Source organism: Phaseolus vulgaris, chromosome 3 (genome assembly GCF_051622355.1).
Source record: "Phaseolus vulgaris cultivar YP4 chromosome 3, ASM5162235v1, whole genome shotgun sequence".
In the NCBI taxonomy this organism is placed as follows: domain Eukaryota; kingdom Viridiplantae; phylum Streptophyta; class Magnoliopsida; order Fabales; family Fabaceae; genus Phaseolus; species Phaseolus vulgaris.
The window spans coordinates 8,978,516-8,996,708 of record NC_143500.1 but is presented as its reverse complement, the minus strand read 5'-3'; the positions used below and the strand labels follow the sequence as shown (position 1 = coordinate 8,996,708).

Genomic DNA, 18,193 nt, shown 5'->3' with positions numbered 1-18,193 from the left:
AATCGTTCCAATTGGACACGACTCTACCATGTCATACTGAAGCCGTGCCAACTTGGTACGACTTTTGTCCTGTCATACTGAAGTTGTGCCAACTTGACACGACTTCTGCAACGTCATAATTTTTTTAAAAAAATTTATTGTTTATATATTGGGCAGTAAGTTATGTAATGTTAAAAATTAATTTGATACATAATTTTCTAAGAGTGTTAGTTTTAACGAACAAACTAATCAGTTTTTCTTATTTCAAACTAATCAGTTTTTCTTATTTCTTACTAAAGCAAGGAATAAAGTTTGTACCCTGAGTCCATTATACTTTCAGCACAAAGTTATGTCCTTCAACCCTTGCTAACAGTAAATGGGTTAAAGCAAAGCAAACAAAGGTTAACGGACAATATTAAAAAGATTCCATAATTAATTATGGTTCTGCATGTTATAGGCGCAAAAAGCTAGTTTTGTTTTATTAATTAATTGTAGTTACCACCCATTCTAATGTTATGCAGAAAAGTCTTCTGTGAAAGTGTGCAGGCTGCAACTTGATGCTTTTTTTTCCATTAAAAAATAACAGGGAAAAGTCGCTTGAATTTTTGCAATTTGAAGGCCCATTGCCGATCAAGTTATATACTTCGAAGATGGAAAAAAATAAAGATACAATAATCTGAACATTTTTAACTAGTTACAACAATTTTTTCCTACAGTTATAGAGAAACTTTTTCTTTTTCTCCAAAGCCTAAAGTACTTAGAATTGATTTCTTTCTGTAACTATGTTTCACTAAAGTCACCTTTGAAACAAGTTGCAGATAATTTAAGGTAAGCCTGGTAACTAGACAATATAGTTAATGATTGTAAGTCTCAAGCACTTACTGTGGATATGGCAGCAGAAAAATCAGTTAAGTCGGTTTTCTTTTTCCCATCTGTCAACCATGGAGAATACTCCTCACCAAATTTCAATATTATCCAGTCTATGTAGGTCAATCTTGAAATTCAATGACATCCAATTCATTCTTGAAAAATAAAATCAAACAAAACCAAACCAAATTCTGATTCAAAACATTTGGTGTTTGATTAAAGGATAATAAGAAAAAAATTCCAGTTGCAACACAAGGGTCTAGTTAAACTGGGAATTTTCTTATATTCGACATATATGGTGAAAAATACAGAGAATATCATATGTACAGCTTGCCCTTTTTTTCTCTATAGGTTATCCTGCTCTAAACCATTCCTCCTTTTATTTGTACAAACTATAGTTGAAACCATGAAATTTTAGAGATTCATTTTATCAATGAAACTCAATACAATCATGATGGAAACAGCCCTGAAAGTGGAGCATGTTTAAAATGGTGTTGACAATGGTTTGGGGTATCAAAGTAGCATCAACTTTAAGTATTCCTTCACAGTGATCAACCTGGAGCAAATCTATCTGAGATTGCAGAAGTGATGCAGGCATATAATGTTTTCCTTCTGCAGCTCTGGCCTTAACTCGAACACTCAGCACTTCAGCAGGAGCATCCAACAAAATGAAGTTAACAGGACTTGCATAAGTCCCCAATTTATAAGCAGGGTAACCTGATCTAAGCATTTCTCTATATTGATTCTTCAAAGCAGAACAACCAAGAATCAGACCCTTTTTGTTATCCAAGTACTCATTTATGACATCACGCAGTGCTTTAAGCCACGGCATCCTGTCTTCATCTGTCAGTGGGATTCCCATTCGCATCTTTTCTGTTGTATTGGAAGAAATGAGATCAAAACAAAACAAAATGAGAAAAAAACAATAACAAAACAGATAGAATCAGTCCTTGTGCATAACCATACACACACACCTTTGTTTAATTCAGAGTGAAAATCATCAGCATCAAGGTACTTATATTGCATCTCTTTTTCCAGCCTCCGACCTATTGTTCTGCGAATAAATAAGAAATGTTAACCCAAACAGCCATGCTCAACAACGATCATCCTCTTTCTATATTCATGTATACAAACATTTTAAAGCCTTTTGATTGATGCTGACTTTCACTTCTAATGTCAATTTATTTCTTATTCTCAAAGATTTATAAAAAAACCAAAAAAAATTGTTCACTGAATCTCGTGCAAATATACGAAAACAACAAACAGATTGAATTTTTCTTTTAATGTAATCTAAAAGTTAATACTGAATAGGAAACCACCACCACCATAATAACAACATGTGAAAAGAAAAAAGCTTACGTCTTTCCGGCGCCACTGACACCCATGACAACGATAACTGCACCTGTTTTGGGTCCCAGATATGAATTCAGAGTGTGCAAATAAGAAAGCACAGAAATTGAAGACGAGAAAAAAATGGTGAATCATTACCATCGTTTGAAGCCATGTTGATGTATCTGGGTTTGGTAATGAGAGATATGAAAAGAATTGTTGAGAAGTTGTGTGTATATAAAACAATTTAGACGTGAAAAACAGAGAGAACCTGCAAAACTTATATATAATAATATTCAGGAAGGTCGTAATCACATTCAATTTTGGCGAAGTCAAATATAAAAAAAAAGATAGAAGGTGTGGTTAAGTACAAGTCTGTAACAAGGTTGTACCTGTTGAAGTGAGATTGAGGTTGTCTACGTGTGAGAGTGCGTAGGATCAGAGTCATTGCATTGCTTCATCTCAATCCAATGCATCTGCAACTCACTTTCACATACCAATCTTTTTCCAGACACCTATGTTCTGATTTTGACAACAACCAAATCAAACTTAATAATTTTCTTTATTTTGATAACTCAACATATAGTGAAGTACATTTATAATTATGATGTGATATAGTATAATTTTTAAAATTATTTCATCTCTTTATATAAAGTTAGAACTAAAAACAATTATTTCTTGCATAATTATAGTCTAATATACAATTGTAATCTATTGTAGAATTTATCAACATTTTTTTCTAATTTTCTTATTCTTTCACTTGTTCCTATTCAACTATGTATTACTATTACTATGGTTTGTTATCTCAATCAATCTAATAACACTTTTGTAACATTATATAGTATTTTAATTGATAAAAATATACCTTAATATTACATTTTACTACTCAATTATCATATATTTTTCTTTTTTATTTTATTTTGATGTTTGTTTTATCCCGTTTTGTCATTAATTTTTTAATTTGTATATTTTATCACATTTTTATATGTTTTATCTTTTTCTTTACATTATGTTAATAATAAATCATGAGGTTTTTAATGTTGTAAAGACTTTCATGGAGACACGTCCATATCTTGGGACACACTTAAGACTTAATAATTTAATAAAATGTGTCTTGTATTAAAGTCTGTGATAAAAATACGTGTTGCATTGAAGAGGTACACTCAGACTTTTTGACACATTAATAAATCAAAGGAAAAAATTTAAAAAGTCAATAATAGAATATGAAAACAATTGTGATAAAATATGTGAAATGACGACAATCAGTGACAGAATATCTCATTAATTTAATTTAATAATTATTATTATATTTTATTTTAAAGTATTATTTTATAATTTTTAAGTTTTTCATTAGTCTTTTATTTCTTTAAGGGTATTTTTTTGTCTAAATGAAACATTTTTAATGAGTTTTTCTAAATATACACATCCTTGTAAATAGTATTTTAAGCATTGTTTTGGTATGCATGATTTATTATATTGTGTGTGGAGATTGATTCACGAGGATTGTGTATATTTGCTGAAGATGATTTTTTACAATTTGTGATGAAAAATTTTAAATTGTCAAAATTTAAATTTGGAAGATTCATTTTCTGAATCATGAATCAAGTTGTATCGTGAGTAGTAAGATTTGTGATCAATAATAAAACATCACATTAATATGCATAAAAACACAAAATTCATGATCAATAACTAAGCATTTTTTATTTTAGTTTCTAAAATATCAAATTAGGAAAATATATCTATTTAAATTTAATTAAAATATAAAACTTGATTATAGTGCATCTAAATTCTAAATTTTATATTTTCCAAGTGTAGATTAAAAGAGATAAGAAAGTCTTATATGAATAAGGTCCAAAATTAAAATTAGAAGTCCAAAAAACAATGTTAAAACTGACAGTCCCCGCCCAAACACAATTAGTCTTGTCCTGTGCCGTGTCTCCAAACTACCTTGAAAATTTGCCATATATATCTGTCTCACAACCATTTTTTATTTGTCCTGTCTTGTGAGGTCACACATCCATCTAAAATTTCCATTTTTGCTACTCACTATTTTTCTTGTTGTCAATGGCAGAAAGCCAATAATCTGCTATATTGTATAGCAGATAGTGTAATGGGCATATGGCAAAAGTTACATAACAGTCTTTTTTTTTCTGCAAAATATATATATATATATATATATATATATATATATATATCAACTAGCATTATATCAACTCAAAAAATTAATTGGCTGAAGAGTTCAAAGAAATGACAAGAGCATGCAGGACGAATGCTGCAACCTCAACATTGATAGGGACCACAATAGTAGACACAGTTGAAATTTGGAATGTGAGAAATTCCACTATGCAATAGTGCTATAGAGGCACTAGAGTGGCTATTTAACAACACTGCTTGTTGTCCTTCTAAAACCTAGCATTTAATACCATATAATATAGGCATATGTAGAATTATGATAAAACTTCCCTGTGAGCTTGCTACGTAATTGACAATCTCAAATAACCTCCAATGCCTTTCTCCATTTTAACAGTCCTACTTATATCCTATGTGCAATGTCTTCACAAATTTCCTCATCATTTTGTAATATTGGTCCATATTTAAATTTTGAAAGTTAAAATGTGACACCTTCCATTTTTACTTGCAATCACAAAATAAATAATGTATATGCTACAAATATAGATAGTCAAAAAACAAAAAAGAAACCCAGAATAAAGAAAACCATGATAAATAATATGGTCAGTTTATGCACAAATAATGTATATGCTACACATATAGATAGTAAAAAAAAAAAAAGAAACCCATGATAAATAATAAGGTCAGTTTATGCACAAATCACCATCACTCTAGGAGCAACAAGAGCATGGCAATGAAGTCAAAATATGAAAGACATACTGGAATTAATGTAAGAAAAAAAAGCGCCAACAAATATCAGTTAAATGTGAACTTGGAAGGAAGAAGTAAGGGACACGAGGAGGGAAAAGGTAGTCCTGTAAAGTATGAGGAATAGAAGTCCAAACAGAGTTAACTTTTAAGTGAAACTCACTATAGCACACCACTACAACGCTGCAAAAAACCACTACTTAAATACACACTGATATGCTAAATTTGTAGAACCCCAAGGCCACTCCACACCACTAAACACATATAGCATGCCATTAACAACTGCATGAGACTTTGAGCATGGCTATGTTTGCCTTATGTATTTGCTAGATCAGTCAGTTTGCCTATTTTTGTTTCTCTACTCAATTACTATATCCCTCCTTACTTCACAGGGCCAAGATGCGAGCTTATTAATTTCTTTTATCATACACATTTCCACAACAATCTACAAATATTTTAGTCTATAAACACCATGCTCTGAAGTCTATTTGCTTCAAAACATAATCAAAGACAAAATCCCTAGACAATACACGCCAGGAAACAAACATACAAAGGCTAAAATCCCGATCCACACCACAGTGGTTAGTTCAACACTATATTTCACTCACACAGCACTTACGTTTTGGACAAAGCATCAAAGATGCTCTGCGCCTCGCTGGTAACACCAACCCCGATCCTCTCAGCATCAGCCTCTGCTTGTCTACACCCAAAAATCATTTGAAGCCACGCATGAATTTCGTAGAAAAACACATTTAAAGAAAACTAGAAAAAACAAAAAGTTGAAGAATTGCACGAGAATACCTAATGGCAACTTCTTCCCTAGCTTGGAGAGCGGCGAGGTCAAGGAAGCAGTTGGTGGGATCAAGTGGGTCTTCGACCTGGCCAAGAAAGGTGAAGTCTTTGATGTAATTAGGCTTGAGAAACCGAATGTTTCGACGAGGGCCATGTTTGGAAGGTTCCTGGATTACGGGGATGTTGGAGGGGCGATCGAAGGTGACAACCTGGCCTTCGAATTCGTCGCCCAACATTGTGCTGATCGAAAGCAAACACCCCACGGCCAATTCCTCGGGGTTGTTGTTGTTGCTGTTGCCACCCTCCATTATCGTGCTTTCTGCTCCTTCCTACACTTCCCTCCTACTTTACCTTCCCTTCCACCAAATAAGGACTCTTTCTTCCTACACTTCCATACTTTCTTGTGTCACCCCATACTAAATATGAAAATACCGTTTTATCCTTTTTTGTGTCACCCTATACATAATCTGGAAGATATGTTTGGATCCGGAAGTGTTCTTTAGATTTATAAAATCTGAAATTCTTTTTTAATTTGAAATAAGCCTATGAACCGAATTACATAATCCCAAAGTTAATCTCATATTTTAAAAACTTTCAAATTATGTAATCCGAAAGTTAATCACACATCTGAAAAAAAAAATTCCAGATTACATAATTCAGAAGTTAATCTTATGTATAGAAAAGACTTCTGGATTATGTAAACTGGAAGCTAATCACAAAAGGCTTCCAAATTACATAATCTAAAAACTAATTTTGAATCTAGAAAAAAGACTTCCAAATTATGTAATCAGAATATTAAAAAATGCTATTTTTTTAATAAAAAAAACAACTTAGCACAAGAAGGTATGGAAGTGCAGGTCCAAACAAGACTTGGCTCTTTCTTCCACACAATATTCAATTGGCAATTGCTTCCTGCACCATATCACTGCACCCGATTCCAGTGGAAAAGATGCACCCGATTCCAGTGGAAAAGACGAAACTGTCCTTAAAAAAATTTCTGAAATATGTGTTCTGGAATTTTTTTTTCGAAACAAAATTTTATATTATGGATTTTTTTTATCCAGAATGGGTTTTTCATTTTTCTGGACTTTTATTTCTGAAATACAATAATTTTTTTCTGGATTTTTTTTCCGGAATGTACCCTCCTTCTTCATTGTTCAAGGTTTGTGCTTTCTGAACCCCCAATTTTGAACCCCCACCCCCATTTTTGAACCTCCACTCATCACGTAAGAAAATTATAGAAATGCCCTTAAAGATTTATAATTTAAAAGCATTTTTTTCCTCCTTCTCGTATCCTCCTCAGTTGCATTATTCCATTTGCATTGTGGTTGCACTTTTTCTCTCCTTGTGCTTTGGTTACTTGGTTCGTGCTTTCCATTCATCTCCAATGGGATTCTATTGGATTGGCAACATTCTTATACAAAGAACATCGTTAAAGAATTATAGGTGCAATATTTTTGCTTTATGGCAATATTTGAATTCCCGAACAGGGGAGGTGTGTCTTAATGGATGATTTCTCAAATAACTTTTCCGCCACATATTTCTATAATAAGTTTCTTGAAATAACTTTCTCAAATATGTTTTTAGAAAACTTTTCGAAATATTTTTTGAAAAGCTTAGTCTGAAAACATATTCTAGTAAGACGATTCTAGAAAGCTACAATGGGAAGTTTATTTAAAAATATATTTTCTTTTGTAGAGTTGTGTTTAACTATTAAATATTAATTTTATTTACGTATATGTAAAAAAAACATATAAAATTAGTGAATGATGTTCTTAGAAAGATCATGTACAACCAACTATGTCCATTAGACGAATAAAGTCGAGTGGTGCTACTAACATTGTTGAAGGTGACGAATATGAAGAAAATGTGATAGTTGAGGAGACTCATGTAGTGGAGGATGATGAAGCCTATCTTTGAGGGTCCATGGATAGATTCTTACTTGCTAGTTTTGAGGAGCATGTGAATAGACAATTACGAATTGAAGTGGTAAGTAATAATGTTTATATACATGCATTGAAATTAATGTGTTATTTATTAGACTTCAATTCTCAAATGAAATTCATTGGTTGTTGTACGATCGTGGTGAACTAAAATTTGTGTCTCATTGCTCAAAAATTGAATAAGTTGGGAACGTTACAGGAATGGATAGAAGTTGTGTTTGAGTTGTCGAGTTTAGTCATTTTGGTTCATGCTAGATATAACATTGCAGACAAAAGATTGTTGTTTGCCTTTGTAGTGAGGTGGCATCTAGATACAAATTCTTTTCATCTACCATTTGGGGAATTAAGCATCACATTCGATAATAGGTCAAATTAGTTGCACCTACCCATTACGTGGAATTTCTACACGTACCCTACCTTAGATGCAGTTGGGGCTACGAAGTTGTTGGTAAAGACACATTGTGTTGATCGTGCTACTTAAGGATGGCATTGTGGGACGGGTTGACCTGCGGCTCGATAATAAAAAAATGTGGCGCGAGCTACCTATTTTAACTTGGGATTAGGTCTGCCTCACATAACCTGCAACTCGCATGAGCCAAGTTCGAGACAGGACATCCTCCATAATTCTCACATATTAAAATTATGGAAATTTCTTTTTGTACCCCCCATAATTTCTTCTTGCACCCTCATACTCTCAAAAATTTCAAAATTATTCATCTAATATTATACAATCCAAAATACAAATTTGTATTTGGTATTGTACAATCCATAATACAAAATTGTATTATGAATTCTATAATCTAAATCAAAAATATGATTTTTGTAACCTAGAAAGTCTCAAGATTCCACATTCTGGAATTAAAGAAAAAACATTCAATAAAAAAAGGCAAAGAATAATTTCAATACTTTATGAAGTATAAGGTGCAAAAAGAAACTTCTCTTAATTCCTAATTCATAACACGTTCACAAAATTCGGTAAGACTTATTTATATATATATATATATATATATATATATATATATTTATTTATTTATTTAATTAATAGTGTGTTTTTGTCTTTATGAAATGCATAAATTTTTTAGAATTTCAATACTCCTCCAATGTAGTAGTCGGACCTAAGTCATTTTTATAATAAAATTTAAATATAGTGTTATATATATATATATCATATTATTTTATATTATTATTCAATTGAAATAGTAATCATGTATATACATATATTACCTTAAAAAGGAGTATATATTTTATTAGTCAATTTAATAGTATAATCAAAATTCAAATTTCATTGAAAATCTGAATATCATAATAATTTATTTTACCCATATCTTATTACGCATGTGTCGTCATAATAATATTAATATTGTGAGACCATTTACATAATTCATCTAAATAAGAAAAAAAAGTAATAAACAAAAAAAAAATATTCAAATTTTATATTTGAAATTTTATTTTTCATTAATATCTAGAAAAACAACATTTCTTATGTGGGTTGGCGCACAAGCCCGTGGGCCATCTTATGTGAGATGAACCAATAAAATCAACCCACATTTCCTATGTGGGACAGGAAAATGCGGCGAGCTCGCATTGTCATCCTTAGTACTACTACAACTTCAAAGACTAGGCAATTAGTTAGTTGAGAGAGGTATATAAGAAGGCATGCGACAACAAACAATAGACAGTTGTTACTCAAGCTTATTTGTTGCACCTAGTTGGTTGCATGATTTTCACATATAAGAGTGTGATTTTTTTATAAGTGTTCATAATTGGGGTTATTAGCTAATGGAAGCTTGCACATTTTTTAATTGATATTATGATGTAATAAGTTAGTAACGTGCATAATAGACAAGTGACACAAAAACTAAAAAATTAGTTAAAGTACATTAAAGTAAACAACTTACACAAAAAAAAGGCTTGATTTAGAAGTAGATGACGATGAAGATTGTACATGCTTATGCTTTTGAACATTAGATGATCTTATCAAACCTTTGTTAAAATATTCAGTAAAAAAATTCTATAATTTTTCCTTGATTTTGGTCCAATTTTAGCTCCTAGGTAAGTGAATCAATATTTCCAAAGTAAAAACCTAATATTTTTAACTTCATCATTGGGTCTAAAATTGCACCAAATGCAAGCACCACACTATAGTCATCCAAATATTTCTCAAACTTTATGAATATAGAACTTATTGGAAGTGCTTCCTAATAAAGAATTTTGTTTGTGATGTTAAACTTTAGTAGACATAATTAATACACCTATTCCTTTTGTACATCCACACTTAAATGTTGTAATAGGACTAACCTGCTAACAATTGATGGTAGATGGGACATTTAGATCCAACTGGAACTAAGTCAAAATACAACAATAACAATTCAAAGACACAAAAACTTTCCCTACAGCATGGACCACTTTATATGACTAACAAAGACAATTTCAATGTCTACAAAACAACCTTACTTTCATGTTGTCGTATGTCAAGGCTGCCAGATATTCCATCCATGGCAGCCGATGCAGATACATTCTAATGCTACAATCTAAGTATCGCTTATTTGAAATAATTGATGGGACATAAACCTCGCACATAAGCATCTTTTGGAATAGGAAAAGAATTAGGACATATTTGGATAAACTTCTCCATAAACACTTCTAGCTGGACAAAGAAAATAATATTTCATTTTTCCTTCTCATTCTTTTCCTCCTAGAGCTACTTAGAGGAGAAATTTATCCAAACAAATCCTTACATTATATTCAGAAACCATGTAGTCTTCTGTGTCCTTTTTTTGTACATTAGACCTTTGAACAGAACTTCATCTATGAGCAGATGTATGTGGCATGGGGTATGGCACAGGACCCAAGTTCATTGGGGCTCCAGGAACAACTGTCACAGGAACCGGGCCACCAAGACCATATGCCATGTGTGCCGATGTAGGAAGGTTCACTGGGGTGCCAACTGCAGATACAAGGGGTCCTCCTACAGGTTGTCCAATGGTTGGAGCAGCATATATTCCTACACTTGGGGCAGCAGTTGGGGTGGGAGGGGCTGGTTTGGTAGATTTTCCAGAGTTTGCTGCAGAACCATTTGTTTGGCCAGTAATTGGTCCTTGAGGTGCTGAAACTTCCCCGTTGTTGACACTGGTGATATCATGTATGCTGGATCGCCTTCTATCTTTATTCATCGAGTTCAAACGAATGAAGTATTTTTGGGCATGGCTTGCAACTTGTGTAGGTGTTCTTGTCACTACAAAGTTCCTTGATATGCTTCGCCAGTCACCTTTTCCATACTTTTCCAAGCCAAGAAGAAATAACCTGTTCAAGCAAAGAAATATGTAATTGTTAAAAACGAAAATTGTAATTGGAAGCATGTCAAGATACCAGAAGAAAAAGTACCAATGAAATGTACATTATTATTCATAAAATTATCAAATCCACATGCAACAGAGATCCTTAGTTTTTAACTTAACAGAAGAAAAAAATCTATAATGATCAAGGATGTGTTAGTACATGAAAGGTGAAAGTACATTCAATACTGTTGGCCCTATGTATCAAACTAATTAGACTATTGATTCTGATCACATGACTCCATCTCCTATTCTTTTCAATTCGTATGTCAAAATGACTACAGACTAACTCATTGCAGTTGCAAATGATGATACTGTACCGAAATGCGGATCTAGAAATATAACTTTAGAATAGTCTATTGTATTAAAGAATATTTTATATGTCCATAACAGGTCTAGAGTCTTATCTCTGTACAAAAACTTACAAAAGATTTAACTATTCAATAACTTTTTTTCTCTTCTTTTTGAGTATTTCATTCATGACCTTGCCACAAGAAAAATTATTTTAATTGCCAAGGACCAGATTGTAGCCACATTACATCTAGCACATAATTGTTCTTCTACCTCTCAATGGAAACTCAGTTTCACTCTTATAGTTTCATTCATCTTCAAAATTTTCTTCTTGAAGATTTTATTCTTCAAGCAATCTTTTACTAGGACCTTTAGCTTGACATTTGTTCTAGTCCGATCTTGGTAACTAATCAAATTTCATATCCTAACTTATCAGTACTCTCTTCATCTTCAAGTTATATATTTTTTATCCTTTGGAGTTACTGTAGTACCCCAAGAAAAATTCCAACTACTTATGAGCAAGTTTTTCTCTTATTACTTCAAGAATAAGAGGATAACATATGCTTCCAACAAAAATTAGATGATCCATAGAGGATTTTCTTTCATACCAAACATCAAAAGCTATTTTTTAAAGCTTTGGTGGGCAAAATATTTAGTTGATACATTAAGGTATTAACTTCCCTAAGCCAAAAAAAATTTGAAAGTCCTTTCTCAAACAAAGAACATTTGGCCATCTCCATCACAATTTTATTAAAGAGAATAGTATTGTGGGTCATATGGTTTGTGCATCCACCATCTATTGACCATGCTTCCTTTGCTCTTGTTAGCTAATACAATGTAGCATAAATAGTTGTTCCTCCTTCTGTTGATGACATTCAACAACTTGAGCTAAGTACCCTTATTGGTTTGGTTTATTCTGTAGATATTCTTCAGGTGGCCAAGCTGATTACAAGCCCTACATTTAACTCCTGGCTTGGACCAATAGAAGATTTTGTATGGTTGTTCATCTTTGTTAGACCAAAGATGGTTACAGACCCTTAATTTTGATGGTAACAAACAATTAAATATGTATAAGGCTTTGGAGAAAAGTTTGTCTGATCAAATGAGGCTTTAGTCTACTAGTGCCCAACAATGAAACTTGCACGACTTCTGATGAACCTGTACGAGTAGTTAACACTCTATAATATATTAATAATATTCTTCAAGCATACTATGATGTTTTTCACATGTTTAAAAAACTTTATGGGATAAGTTCTACGACTGAGACTATAAAAATAAACTGCCATATAGAACACAAGTATGACTAAAGGAGAAAAATTTACAGCACAAGTCCCATTCACTAGCTGTGTCTATGATTTCAAAATGTAAAGGGATAAAAGGGGTTTAAAAGAAGAAAACAAAACAGGGAACCCACAACTTCTATCAGCAAAAGACAAAATAGAAAATGAAATAATTGATTAACTTGTGAGGACTCAAACTCAGAAGTTTAACTATTCCATTAAATACTGTATCTTTTGTAAGTCCACAACTTAAGACTAGTGTCACTATGGATGGACTACATTCTAGTTCTACTTTGGAATAAGCAGCAGAAGTGTGTTTAATAGCTTAACCATCCAACAGCCAAGATGATGATTCTATAGCGTTATTAACTCAGTAAGCTTCACACCAGACGGGATTAAACTACCTCAGATATAAAATCAAAACAAATGTAAGAGAAATGAATAATTTTTTACTGCAGAATGACCTTCCTAAAGAGAAGTCACCTTAAGTAATAGAGCATCATTGACTACAGTGACTTGGGGCATGTTTTTTTGGCTCAGGCAAGAGACTGTTTTAGGCTTTTAACAATTCTGCATTATACTTAAATATTTTCATTTCAGAAGTCCTTGACTTCACAAAATTGTTTGATGATTAATCGATCATCTAAACATTTCTTCTTAGTGTATTCTCTCGCGTACACATCCAGAAACTATCATCAGGCATATCACTTGAAAATTAGATACTATTATTGCTCCAATGAAGCATTAATACAATAAAAAATAATTAAAATTTCAACTTCATATTCATTCCAAGCAATAGCAGAACTATGAGTTTGACTTGCTCTTCCTCTAAACAGAAACCTAATCTGAATACCTTTTCACCATCTCCAGATTATAAATACCGTTCAAGTTTGTGGTCAACAAAACAAATAATATGGAGTTAACATACAATTTGGTTCTTGAAAGTAACAGCTTGTAATATTTTATTTATTTATTTTCTGAAAGAGCATGCCTATTGAATTGGTTCTTTAAAATTTTCAACTTGCTAGCATGTTTATCCAACTAAGTATCAACTTGAAAAGAACTCTATCCATCCAAGGACAAACTTTCAGACACCAATGGAACACAGGTGCCACTCCTATGGACCATAGTATGTGCTAACACAATAATATGTATAAAACCATCTCAGTTTTAATCCCATGCCCCAGATGCTCAATTTAACATAATCATTTGTTGCTAGCTAGCTGCACAGCATTAATCTAGATAAAAACTACTAGAAGAGCATTTTTTTATGGAAATCATGGAGCATGACAACAAAAGAAGTAACAAGTAGGCTTCCTGTCAGAATAGGGTCTCTTCCACAGTAAGATCAAAACTAATATTTCTGAAAGGATCGAAACTAAAATACTCTTATAAACACAAACCAGTGGCGCAATCCAAACAGATGACTAAAGTCATCGAGGAGCAAGTATGGTTTAGTAAAATATTCTTGTAAAACAATTAAAGTCGTGCATTTGAGACTGAATGAAAAATAAGCTGACAAAGATCAGAAGAAACAATTAGTTAACGCACACAAGGATCAACTATATAATCAGATTCAAGTTCCAACTACCAAAAAACCTTTTGGTTAAAAAAACAAACTTGAGATAACAAATTCAAACAATGTCAAAATTAATAATAAGCAACCTGCCTCTGCTTACCATGCCATATACTAGGATATATAGGCTTTCTAAATATTTAAGCAAAGAGAAACTAACTTGTGTTCATCCTCTGTCCATGCAATACCCTTTCGTCGTTCCTGATCTGATCTTGAAGCCTTATTTCCATGATTTGATTCGTTGTTACTATTCCATGAACTGCCTCCCTTCTTGCCGGCTCCTTCATCACTAGCATGGCCTGCTGAGCCCTCTGAAGAATAATTATAAGATGGCAAAGGTACGCAACCAGATTCAATCTGATTAACATCTTCAACCAAGAGCTCGTAGTGGTGCTTAATCTCTTCCAAGGTTTTCCCTGGTACATCAGCCGCAATCTTCTTCCATCTGTCCGAAGCATCTTCAGGATGAATTGCCAAGGCATTTTCAAATGCTTTATCCTGTTCTTTGCTCCACTCGGAGCTACTCCCGACTTCATCCACAGTCATCTAGTCTTGTTTAAATCAACTACTGAGATTTGTTTCAAAAGGAGAGGAAAGGTTTCTATTTAATAGTTCAACAATCTACGTCAAGCGCACACCTTAAATTCCACAAACACACTGGTTTGTTTCATGGGAATAATGGATCTAGTTTATTTCTTTGAAGAGTACCTTAATATTACTTTGATCTTATGCTAAACTATTGGAGCAGATATGTTGGAATAAGTTCCAGTCCTGGAGTAGAATCAACAGAGACAGAAAATGCCACGAAGCAGAACAGAGTTCAATACCAACTCAATCCCAAACACTGAGGTATGTAAAATTTCAGTGGTGATTTTGCTTCAGAATTGAAAAACTGGACTCTTGTGAATTGTTTACCTATTAATGAATGAAAAGGCAACAAAGTACAGTTAGGGCATGAGAAAAATCTGATAATCATTAATACAAAGATGCAATACTTGGCATTTTAAGGGAAGTGAAAATATGGACATTGATGTGATGTCAGTCAATGAGATGGTAATTAGGGCTCTGGATTTCTAATATACGAAAGAGACAATTCATAAATAAACAAAGTAGAAAAACCGAGAAATCTATAATTGATAATAACAAAAGCATTTAAATTACTATATTTCATATGCAAAAAGGAAAAATAGATTATCCATAGCTCTACTGATAAGAACAGTTTTAACAGCACAGGACCACAGAAATATATCTTTCCACCACCATAACTAAAACCTATAACCGATGTAAATCTCACATTCACTGAACACATTCAATGCCCTCGTATTTTGTTTTTTATTCTTGCTACATCACTTTAAGTTCAAAGCCTACCCTGAAGACCAAATCAAGGTCCAACCTGCATCTTTAAGTACTTGTCTGGATTACCGTTTCAGAGTCTTCAAACAAAGCTTCTCACTTTCCTATGCACTAAACGTACAAGTCTTTTGTTTCATTGAGATGGAAATGAGTTTCTTTTAATGTAACGGTTGCACAAACACTCTAAGCATTCTAAAGTTGAAGTTTCAGAAAGACCAAAGGGTTATTTATAAGAACATTATAGTGATTATCAAATGAGTTTAGGTCTTTATTTCCATCTTGGCTATCAATAAAAAACCTTGCAAGAGTAAGCAAAACAACTTCAATCTCAACATTTTGATAAAAAAACCTAGTAACCCAATTCAACTTACCTTGGAACAGTAACATAAACGGTTGATTCCCTTCAGTTGAGGTATTGCTATGCTTTTTTTTATGAGCTAAAAGTGATTAGTAGTAACTAATCCCTCAACAGCATAGTTGGCCAAAGGTACAGCGAGCATTCTCAGGCTTCTGACTCTCTAACTAACCAACCTAAGTCTGTCTTTAACACCATTTAACTGATATAATTGACAGTCAAGTAAAAAGTTAAAAACCTATTTCTGATTGTGAAAGACTCTGTCCCTTGTTTCTTCAAATTTTTTGGTGGAAAAGAAAATTCATATAATTTTCAAAAATATTTCATTTTGATTTTAGAATTAACTTTAGCCTATTTAAAAAATAAAATGAAATTGACAATTATCCCAACAAAGGAAGATAAAGATAATATAGATATTAAGAAGAAAAAAAAAGGAAAAGCAGAAGAGAACCAGATTTAAGATTAAAAGCCTTAACTGGGTAAGAATCTGTTAAGGGCAGAACTAGGAAATCATTAATGACATTGAGGGTTATCCTTAGATACCAGAAAGAGATGGAAGAAGGGTCACAATTGGTCCCATCTCAACAACAGCTTTGCCACAAATAGGACAGCGGGGATTGAAAAAGCCAGAACCCAAGTTGCAACCCACAGGAATCTGCAGGGCGCATTAATATCTGACAGATGATGATACAAGATGAAGAGAGAGAAAGAAAAGATTGAGGAATAAACCAAAAGGAAAGTTAGAGAGAGAAAGAATGAATCTTTTTTAACCCCTTTTGCTTTATTTTTCACATTCCAACAAGAATAAAAAATTGGAAATGATGAGGCAAAGTAACAATCATAGCATAACATAGGATACGAGAGCATAATAAGCAGCAGAAAAAGATTTAAATTGATTGCAATGAATTAGGAGAGTTTGTGAAAAATAATGAAGCCAAGGTATTACCTTTATCTTCCTTCTTGGAGTGCTTGCTTGCTTCAATCCTTTTTATGCTAACTACCTTCAGCTCAGAAAGACTGTTACACACAGAAAAGAGTCAAATAAAGCTGTATGGGTCTATATATAGGTACTGAACTGGATCAGTGAAATGCTTCTCTCTCATGAACCCTTTTTTTTGGAGCTATGCAAATTCTTTCTTTCTGTTTATCTTATCAGAACAGTAAGTGCATACATTCCAGATAAACTAACAATAAAAGTGTGATGGTTTAAGAGAAGTAATCATGAAGGATTGAATGTAATTTTTTTAGCATATTATATTATTATACAAATTGAATAATAAATAATTAATTAAAGGATGTTCCTTTTTTTGGGTGTTTTGGATAAAGACCTAGTTATGCACCCAAGTTGCAACAACACCTTGTGGTGAATCAATCATTGCAAACCACATCAGATGAAAGTCAAATTTTGCCGGCTAAAACGAAAGCCACCCGAGTCTGCACATGGTATGGGACATTCAATAATTATGTCTCTTTACGTTTCACAAGGTTGTAATATTTTTTCCATTCCAAAAAACATGCTTGTATAAAACGTGTCATCTTGTTATTTGAATGTGCATATGAGATTATAAATTTTAATATTAAAATGAAATAATTTTAAAATTAGATTTTATCCTATCAAAATTATTAATTGATAATTTTGTTCACTATCTAATTGTTAAATTAATATTTTTTAAATGTTTAATTATAGGCTAAAAATATTAATACCTTTAAATAATACTATATGAATAATTTACACGAACAAGTTAACTTCTTTTCTTTTGATACTTGAAGCTAATTTTGAGTTAATTCTTAGATTGGGAATGTTGTGTAATACTGGGTTTTGTTGAATCTTTTGTAATTATTATTATGTTTGTACAAATAGATCCTATTATGTGGATTATATGCTGCTTGCTTAATAGATAGCTTGTTGGATTATGTAACTTTGTTCAATAATTCAAATTATTTTTAATTTTATGATATAAATGATGGAAAAAAACTCACGCGGAAGCAACATACAATCACGAATCAACTGTAGAAAATAAACAACACAACATTTAACGTGGTTCAGTTCCCAACTGCAATAGATAACTATTAGGTTTTCATTTTTGTCCTGTTGCACACCAATTACAAGTACAATGATATCTTTAAATAGAGATTATAAAAGAGACACAATGATTAAACCGCTCACTAAACATGATGTATAGTCAGTTCAACCCAATTGGTCCGGGTTTCGTAGC

General features: G+C 32.5%; 2 protein-coding genes across 9 annotated transcripts; both read right to left on the bottom strand.

Annotated features, from left to right (window-relative positions):
* Positions 1 to 1,106: 1,106 nt before the first annotated feature.
* LOC137806489 (gluconokinase) lies at positions 1,107 to 6,253 on the bottom strand. Of its 5 annotated transcripts, XM_068606636.2 has the most exons (6): positions 5,672 to 5,751; positions 2,568 to 2,697; positions 2,335 to 2,360; positions 2,206 to 2,248; positions 1,821 to 1,900; positions 1,107 to 1,719 (listed from the first exon to the last, which is right to left on the bottom strand). In XM_068606636.2, the coding sequence occupies exons 2-6, from the start codon at positions 2,621 to 2,623 to the stop codon at positions 1,277 to 1,279; spliced, it is 648 nt and encodes a 215-aa protein (XP_068462737.1). In that variant the 5' UTR covers positions 2,624 to 2,697; positions 5,672 to 5,751; the 3' UTR covers positions 1,107 to 1,276. The 5 variants fall into 5 exon arrangements, 4 of the variants coding, with proteins under 4 accessions (XP_068462737.1, XP_068462738.1, XP_068462739.1 ...); XM_068606637.2 differs by lacking the exon at positions 5,672 to 5,751 and having other exon boundaries at positions 2,335 to 2,446; positions 2,568 to 2,701; XM_068606638.1 differs by lacking the exon at positions 5,672 to 5,751 and having other exon boundaries at positions 2,335 to 2,454.
* Positions 6,254 to 10,172: 3,919 nt separating this feature from the next.
* On the bottom strand, positions 10,173 to 17,440 carry LOC137806488 (transcription factor SRM1). Of its 4 annotated transcripts, none has more exons than XM_068606634.2 (4): positions 16,924 to 17,168; positions 16,454 to 16,651; positions 14,430 to 15,184; positions 10,173 to 11,090 (listed from the first exon to the last, which is right to left on the bottom strand). In XM_068606634.2, the coding sequence occupies exons 3-4, from the start codon at positions 14,813 to 14,815 to the stop codon at positions 10,592 to 10,594; spliced, it is 885 nt and encodes a 294-aa protein (XP_068462735.1). In that variant the 5' UTR covers positions 14,816 to 15,184; positions 16,454 to 16,651; positions 16,924 to 17,168; the 3' UTR covers positions 10,173 to 10,591. The 4 variants fall into 4 exon arrangements, with proteins under 4 accessions (XP_068462735.1, XP_068462736.1, XP_068462731.1 ...); XM_068606635.2 differs by having other exon boundaries at positions 16,454 to 16,632; XM_068606630.1 differs by lacking the exon at positions 16,454 to 16,651 and having other exon boundaries at positions 16,924 to 17,440.
* Between the last annotated feature and the right edge of the window lie 753 nt (positions 17,441 to 18,193).

Coding starts and splice junctions, on each gene's coding strand:
- LOC137806489 (XM_068606636.2), bottom strand. CDS start 2,623: ATGACTCTGATCCTACGCACTCTCACACGTAGACAACCTCAATCTCAC. Junction 2,249..2,334: donor CAACATGGCTTCAAACGATG/GTAATGATTCAC, acceptor GACCCAAAACAG/GTGCAGTTATCGTTGTCATG. Junction 1,720..1,820: donor TCACTCTGAATTAAACAAAG/GTGTGTGTGTAT, acceptor CCAATACAACAG/AAAAGATGCGAATGGGAATC.
- LOC137806488 (XM_068606630.1), bottom strand. CDS start 14,815: ATGACTGTGGATGAAGTCGGGAGTAGCTCCGAGTGGAGCAAAGAACAG. Junction 11,091..14,429: donor TGGACAGAGGATGAACACAA/GTTAGTTTCTCT, acceptor TTGCTTGAACAG/GTTATTTCTTCTTGGCTTGG.